The sequence below is a fragment of the Cucumis melo genome, chromosome 4 (genome assembly GCF_025177605.1).
Source record: "Cucumis melo cultivar AY chromosome 4, USDA_Cmelo_AY_1.0, whole genome shotgun sequence".
Classification (NCBI taxonomy): domain Eukaryota; kingdom Viridiplantae; phylum Streptophyta; class Magnoliopsida; order Cucurbitales; family Cucurbitaceae; genus Cucumis; species Cucumis melo.
In genome coordinates, this window is record NC_066860.1 from 15,768,345 (window position 1) to 15,777,345 (window position 9,001).

The following is a 9,001-nucleotide window of genomic DNA, read 5'->3' on the forward strand; positions in this document are numbered from 1 at the left end:
CAAACAAAATTCAAACCCACCACTTAAGTTGATTGGTTATATAAACATTATCTTTAAAGACAACTATATGGATAAAATTTAAACCAATCAAATTAAAGAAAGAAACGAAAATCAATCAAACTTGGATAATACACATCCCACATTGACTTCATATATGCTCCAAACTTCATTTAATTTCAAGTTTTAAAGTCCTACTTAATGTAGATTTAGAGCCAACTTAATTTGTTGAAATTCAAATTTTATATATCTATATATAATACATATGGAGAGGGATTTTGTTGTAATTTTTTTTGATAGATTACTCACCAATTTGACAAAGTGATAGATTGATTACTTCCCTAATCAACGTTTTAAAATTAAATTACCAAAAGTGTACCATTGAATGGTTTAGAAAAAAATTATAAATATTTTAAAGTTACAATATGATATAAAACCGTATAGCTAAATTTTTGTCTCAATTTTTTCGTTACATATATTATTATTATTATTTCATAATTTTAATTTTTGAAGAGCAAAATAAAAAAGAAAAATTGTTTTTGACAAAGTTGAACAATGCTTTTTACAATTATATAAAATAAAAATCATTTTTTTCATTATTATATTTACATAAACAAAAATGAAAATAATGAGGTTCTTCCTTAAAACAAAATACGAATACGAGTGTCGTAAATACTCAAAATTTAAAAATAATAGTTATAAATATTACAATTAAATTCAAAATATCATAGTAACATTTTAAAGAAAATATATCCCACTTTACTATAACATATTAAACTTTATTTTATTTAAATGAAATAATGTTTATTAGAATTTCTGACTCTCAACTATAAAATAGTGACTAAGATTCAAATAATCTCTTATGGTTGAACTCAAAAACTCTATTTTAATTCCAATTCTAAAACAACCTTAAGAATAAAATAGAAACATGGAAATTTTGGATTCGATTCTAATGTGCTATTCTATTTTATTTTTTTAAAAATTCAAATGTTCTGAATATTCATTTAAATTAAGCATGTTCATTTTCAAAATAAGACAAAACAAAATGAAAAGAAAAAAACTACACCATTTTTAAAATATTAACTTTCAATTATTACAATTTTGTTTTTTCTTATCAAAATCGCCACAATCTCAAATGAATTGGAATTGAGAATTGACTAAAATTTTCCTTTCACAAATAATAATCGTGTTAATCAGGAAGAATAATAAACAACCGAAACCAAAATCAAACCCCAATGGACATTTCTTTTACAAATTTTCTTTTTCATTCTCAATCTCCGAGGTCAAAGGTGACTGGAGCCGTACTCTGATCTGAAAACACCGCACAGAAATCCATTTCCGCTGCCGTAAACGGCGGATTTCCCCACCAATCAACCGAGTCAATGAACTCGAACTCGTTCCACGACTCGGCTCTTATATCCTCTTCAATATTGGGCAATTCCACGATTTCCCCCAGTTCATCTGACCCTTCTTCACCATTCGAAAACGACACCGTCTCGGAATCAAAATCCACCATCGCCGCCGCCTTGGCAGCCGCCTCTTGAATATCCCTCGGCATTAACGACACCGGTCGGGGAAGCAAACCGGCGAGTTGAGGGAAATTGAGAATGGCCCTGGCGGAATCACCTTTGATACTGAGCGCCGCCACGTCGTGTGCACGTGCCGCCATCTCCGCCGTCGTGAAAGTCCCCAGCCATATCCGAGATTTCTTCCTCGGTTGCCGGATCTCCGACACCCATTTACCCCAACTCCTTCTTCGTACGCCTCTGTAAATTGGATGTTTCTGATCTCTCTGTTCTTGATCCCTCTGTTTTCCCCTTTTCATTTCTCTACTTTCAGATTCTGAATTCCAATTGTTGGATTCCGCCATTGTTGATTCTCAAAAAAAGAAGAAAAAGAAGAAGAAGAAGAAGAAGAAGAAGAAGAAGAAGAAGAAGAGTAACATGTGAGAGTTTCGTATGGAACATTATATTATATATGTAAGTGTGTGTATATATAAATCTGTAGGCTCCTAACAAAGCGACTTATAACCAACCAAACCTTCTATAATTTGACATTAATTCCTAATGAAAAGCTAAGAAGAAGACTTTAGAGGATTTCTAATTATTTTAACAAATATATAATTTTATGTAAAAAAAATTTATCTTTCGAGAAGATGTGTATAGGTTGCTTGACTTTCAAAACTCTTACTACTATTATTATTTCATCTACTAGTGTGTGTTCATATATGCTTAGCTAATTAACTTTATTATTATTCTTTTTATCATAATTAATAATCCTTCTTAAAAGGATGTAATTCTCAATTCTTATATCCTATTTGTTTGGTAATATTCTACAAAATTATTATTATAACTTCCACTAGTTTCTTCTAAATCTTTTAATGATATTTGCTGTATTTTTTTTTATTAATTTTAAGACTCAATGATATAACACAATAATAACAATGCAATATCCTCATTTTTTTTAATTATTAATGGTTAGTAGAAAAAGGATAAAATATTGTTTTGGTTATGTATTTTGAAATTTCTTTAATTTTTGTTTATGTAATTTTAAATGTCAAATTGTAGTAGTGTACCCTCAATAAAATATAAATTTATTTCCATTTTACTTTGTTTGGTCACATTTACCTTTTAATTGATTTAACATGATATTTTCATAGCAAAATAAGCTTATAAAATTAATTTTACTCCAATGTAAACTACTTGCTAGTTATTGTCCCACCAATTAATTAAATGTTGTTTAAGATGTAAGAATTTTTTTTATTTTTTTTAAAAAATCTAATTTGATAGATAATTTTTTTTTGAAACGGACATTAATTCACTCCTTGTCTAAAGTTAAATTAAGTTAAAAACATATGAAAAATAAATCCAATGAAAGATGCAAGATATTTAATAGGTTAAATTATATATATATATATATATATATATATATATATATATATAAACCCCTAAAATTTGCACTTGAATTAAAAAAAGGCATTTTTAAATATAGTAAAATAAACTAAAATATTTACAACATATAGCAAAATTTTGAATTCTATCTATGATAGATAGTAATAGAAGTTTCTCGGTGTCTATCATTAACAAAATCTAAAATTTTACTATTTTATAAACATTTTGTCAAATTTACCATTTTTGACAATTTCTCATTTAAAAAATGTTTCAAAAATTTCAAAACCTAAAAAATACCTTTAAACTTTCAAAATAGGTTCAAAAATACTTTTTCAATTAGTTTTTTTTTTGGTGAAAATCATTAATGTTTTGTGTCAAAAATATCTTTCAATTTTCAAAAGTTTCAAAAATATTCTATACTTAACAAAAATAAGGAAAATAAGTAGCAATTTTAAGAATGATACTTAAATATATAGCAATATCTTTAAAAAGAATTGTAAACATAGCAAAATTTATCTATATGATTTATTAATGACAAGTTTATATTATTGATAGATTTTGACAGTTTTTACTATATTTTACAATTTTTTTTTTTAAAATATATATATATATATATATATATATATATATATATATATATATATATATATATATATATATATATATATATATATATATATATATATAATTGCTTTGAATCTAACTTCTATATTTGCAACTATCCCTAAAACAATCATAACAATGTTCTGATTGTGTCATAGGAACATGAGCCTTTCATCTTTTTTCTTCCTTCTCCAATACTCTCTCTTACTCTTATTTTTGTTAACTATTTGAAACTTGCTTATCCTAAATAAAATTTCACATGTTAATCAAGGTAATATGAACTATAATAAATGATGAAATGAAAAAGCCTATAGGGAGAAATTGGATTCTCTTACTGCGATTTTGAAAAACTTTGAGAAGTGCTTTTGGTCCTTCCTCCAAATAATTTTTTTGATAGTCAATGTGGATGCAATCTAGATTCCTTCCTTGCTTTCTACGACCTTTGTGTATATAAATCTTGTAATTCAAGATTCAAAAGGTGACCTAATCGCAATAAGAACTTCTTCGGCTTAAATTGATTTCAATCTTTCATTTGCTGAACTTTTTGTTAAGAAGGTTTAGAACTAGCGAAATCATTTTAGATCTAGAATTTTTTTTGTTGAATCAGAATGTATCCGAGCTTTAGATTTGATTTCTTGAAAACAAATTGTTTTTAACGGATTAGCAAATTTTAAATCTAACCAAAGATATTTCATATGTATCAAATTTAGTTTTGTTAAGAGAGAAGCAAATGAACGAAATGCAAGAAACAAATGTGTAGATGGCATGCATATGCGAACTTTCCTCCCCACATTGTATCCTTAGCTATATGTGATGTATCAAATCTAGCCTTTGAGTCGTAATAATTTTTTCCAAAAAAATAATAAAACTTAAATTTATTAACAAAAATGTACCATATGTTAATAGCCGAATACTTTTTTTTATTTGACCATTTAATGTGTTTGTATGTTTTAAGAGGAGATTTTGATTTTGAATGTTTGTGACATTCGGTCAGATTTTATGTTTTAACCTAAAATTTTTATTTTTATTTTGGTTGTTGAAAAAATTGGTGTAAAATTGAAAAATTAAGAGAAATATGAGAGTATCTATATCTATTTACAAAATATAGCAATACTCATCAAACTCTTTAAAGCTCATTTCAACTATTTGCTATATTTTGTGGATAGTTTCATTATTTTGTTATCCAAAACAATAACGAGCATGTTCTATAAAATGTGTTTTAAAATTATCGTTTCAAAATTAAAAAAGTTCAAATAAATTGATCGACATATTAATGGTAGGAGTATTTTTTTATAAATTTTAAAATTATTATCTTATCCAAAGAAATTATCGATTTCTTTTCAAAATATTCACGATAGAAGTATCTTTTAGTTTTTATTAAGTTAATTAAGGATATTTTTTAAATTAATTTTAAAAGTTCAAAAATATTTTTGAAATAAAAGTTTAACGGTCTCCATTAAGATCCAACGGTAGGGATATTTTTAACTATTCAGAATTTAAAGGTATTTTTAAAACTTAATTTTGACGCAAAATGTAAAGCTTATAGACTTTTTCTTTTCTTTTTTTTTTTTAATATAATTTAGCCTTGTTATAGCTATAAAAGCTAATTATAATATTTATCCTGAAAAACTTAAGTTCAAGACCATATAAATCAAAGTTTGGAAGGATGCATGAGTGATCTTCTCAGATGGTTAGATTTTATAATACATGTATAGGGTTTGCCCTATAATAACTCTAAACTTGTCTACTTGCTTTGGTGGCCAGAGGTATATGGAAAATACTTAGGGCGTGTTTGGGGTGGGGTTTTAGAGGGAAAAGGATTAGGAAATTGGGCCAAACCGTGTTTGGCCCAAGGAATATGATAAATAATCCTAATCCCTAAATAACCCTATCTTATCCTATTTTTACTTTCTTACAACCCTACATTACCCTACCTAAATAACCCAATCTAAATTCTATTATTATTTTTTAAATTACTACAATCATAATCCTTCCCCCAAACACATATTACTATAACACTACTATCATAATCTCTCCCCCAAACACATACTATTATAATACTACCTTTTATATTCTTTCCCCCAAACACATATTATCATAACACTAGGATTATCATAATTCTAGGATTATTATAATCCTTTTCCCCCATAACTCTTTCCCTCCCCCAAACGCACCCTTAAAGTGTATTTGAATGGAATTTTTTGAGTGTTTAATTTTAAAAAATAAGTTATTTTAAAAAAAATTAAAGAATTTTTTTAAGGATATATTAAATAATTCACAAAAAAATAAAAATAAATAAAAATGAATTTCTTAAAAAATATTTATGTCCTAAATAAACTGACTCTTAGTTTAATATTGTGACTTCAAAATCTCCAAACTTCAAAATAAGAAAAGAGAGCAATATTAGCTAAATTTTAATTTGCAAGCTACTTAAAATAATTAATGGGTATTATTATTTTAATCACATTTTCTAATTTAATTTTCATATCAATTACAAAAAGTGTAATGAATATATATATATTTATATATATAGGAGATTTAATTTTAATATATATATTTATAATAATTTAATTACAAAAAGTTAAGAGCGTGTTCCGCGACTCAGCCTTTCACTAATCTAGTTTTTATTTTGCAGTCTCTGTTCCTTTTAACAATCTATTCAGTTGCTGTCTCGTTTCTTTCACCACTATTTGCTGGACTTGGACGATTTTTTGCATTAAGACCGAAGTGCAACAACAATTTTAAGACAATTTCTTTTCTGCTGTGATGGCCGGATAAATTCAATCCAACTTGATGTCTTCTGATCTCAACCGTCCGTTCCATTTTGAAGGAGCACACTTCAAAAGGTGGAAACAAAAGATGTTATTTTTTCTCACACTGAAGAAGGTGACTACTGCTTGTACTACTGAAAAACTGAAGGTAACAAAAAAAGATCCTATAGAAGAACAACTGAAGAACCTCGCCACCTGGACAGAAACGAACTTCATCTGTAAGAACCTAATTCTTAATGGTCTTACTGATGAACTATATGACTATTACAGGTACCATGACCATTGCAAAACAAGTGTAGGATGCGCTGCAAAAGAAGTACGATACTGAGGAAAGCGGGGTCGAAGAAGTAGGCTGTTAGCCAATACCTGAGATATCAAATGACCGATGACAAATCCGTGGAGGCACAGTCACATGAAATCCAGAAAATAGCCCACGAGATTATCAGTGAAGGTATGCCACTCGATGATCAATTTCAAGTTGTTGTTATTATTGATAAATTACCTCCATTGTGGAAGGATTTCAGGAACACCCTAAGGCACAAAACCAAAGAGTTCTCATTAGAAAGTCTAATCATGAGGCTAAGGATAGAGGAGGAAGCAAGGAAGCATGATAAAAAAGAAGAGGTGAATGATATCCCCAGAAAGAAGTCCACTGCAGTTCTGAAACCAGACATGAAGCTGAAAGGAAACAAGATGAAATGAGGATCCAACAAACAAAACAACCCACAATCCAGAAGTACAATACAAATTGTTTGTTATAATTATAATAGGTCTGGTCATTTAGCTAGAAATTGTAGAAACATGAGTCATCATGCTACGCAGGCAAACCTGATAGAAGATGAATTAGTAGCTATGATATCTGAAGTTAATGTGATTGGGGGGTCTGAAGGTTGGTGGCTAGACACCAGTGCATCCCGCCATGTCTGCCAGACCTTAGTCTTTTTAGAAAATATAATGAAGTTAAGGATAAGAATATCCTTCTAGGAGATCATCACACAACCAAGGTAGCCGGTATTGGAGAAGTAGAACTAAAATTCACATGCAGCAAGACACTTGTGCTGAAAGAAGTTCTGCATACTCCATAAATTCGAAAGAATTTAGTCTCTGGATATCTCCTCAACAAAGCTGGATTCACACAAACCATAGGATCAGACTTGTTTACCTTAACTAAAAACAATGTATTTGTAGGGAAGGGTTACGCTACTGATGACATGTTCAAATTGAATATGAAAATTAATAAAATTGTACCTTCTGCTTACATGTTGTCTTCTTTTAATGTTTGACATGTTAGACTTTGTCATGTTAATAAAAGGTTAATTAGCAACATGAGTAGGTTAAATGTTATACCTAAGTTATCTCTGCATGAATTTAGGAAATGTGCATGTTATAGTCAAGTTAAGATAACTAAAGCCTCGCATACTTCTGTAATTAGAGTAATAGAGCCTTTAGAATTAATACATTCTGACCTATGTAGATTTGATGGAACTTTAACCAGAAACAGTAAAAGGTATGTAATTACTTTCATAGATGACTGTTCTGATTATACCTTTATCTACTTGCTTAAAAATAAAAGTGATGCCTATGAAATGTTCAAAGTCTTTGTAACTGAAATAGAGAATCAGTTTAACAAAAGAATTAAGAGACTTCATAGTGATAAAGGAACTGAATATGATTCAATTGCTTTCAATAACTCAAAATGAATAATACATGAAACTACTGCACCTTATCATGAAATGAATGGAAAAACAGAAAGAAAGAATAGAACTCTAATTGAGTTAGTAGTTGCTATCTTACTTGAGTTAGGAGCAGCACCATCTTGGTGGGGTGAAATAATTAAGACCGTTAATTATGTCCTTAACATGATTCCTAAATCAAACAGTAAAACTTCACCATACGAAGTCCTTAAACATAAAACACCAAACTTGTCTTATCTTAGAACTTGGGGTTGTCTAGCTTATGTTAGAATACCTGATCCAAAAAGAAGGAAATAAGCAAGTAGAGCTTATGAATGTATCTTCATAAGATACGCTTAAAACAGTAAAACCTATAGGTTCTATGACGTAGAAAACAAAGTAATCATAGAATTGAATGATGTAGATTTTTTCGAGGATAGATTTCCTTTTAAATTTAGAAATAGTGGGGGTCTAAATAGTCAAACTAGTGGAGGTTCGAGTTCCAGTAGTCTACCTTCAATTAGGATCCAAACCCAAGACAAGGAAGTAGATCTCAAACCTAGAAGAAGCAAGAGAGCTAGAACAATAAAAGACTTTGGAGAAGACTTCAAAATGTACAACATAAAAGATCCAAAAGATCTAACAGAAGCATTATCCTCAATAGATACCAATTTATGGAAGGAAGCTAACAATGATGAAATGGACTCTCTTGAATCAAATACAACTTGGCACCTAGTTGACTTAACCCCTGGTTGTAAAGCTATAGGTTGCAAATAGGTTTTAAGAAAGAAACTCAAACCTGGTGAATCAGTAGATAAGTATAAGGCTTGATTAGTAGCAAAAGGATTTAGGTAGAAGAAAAACATAGATTTCTTTGATACTTTTTCCTTGGTCACTAGAATCACCTCTATTAGAGTGTTGATATCCAGAGCTGCCTTGAACAATCTCTTAACCATCAGATGGATGTTAAAACTGCTTTTCTAAATGGTGATTTAGAAGAAGAGATTTACATGGAACAACCTGAATGTTTCATAGTTCATGGCCAAGAATTCAAAGTTTGTAAGCT

The 9,001-nt window shown here is 29.1% G+C and overlaps 1 protein-coding gene across 1 annotated transcript; it reads right to left on the reverse strand.

The window, feature by feature from the left end:
• Nucleotides 1-1,166: 1,166 nt before the first annotated feature.
• LOC103489964 (ethylene-responsive transcription factor TINY) lies at nt 1,167-1,963 on the reverse strand. Its single transcript, XM_008449319.3, has one exon. The coding sequence runs from the start codon at nt 1,865-1,867 to the stop codon at nt 1,268-1,270; it is 600 nt and encodes a 199-aa protein (XP_008447541.2). The 5' UTR covers nt 1,868-1,963; the 3' UTR covers nt 1,167-1,267.
• Between the last annotated feature and the right edge of the window lie 7,038 nt (nt 1,964-9,001).

Bases quoted from the DNA above. Each gene is read 5' to 3' on its own strand.
- LOC103489964 (XM_008449319.3), bottom strand. From the start codon at position 1,867: ATGGCGGAATCCAACAATTGGAATTCAGAATCTGAAAGTAGAGAAATG.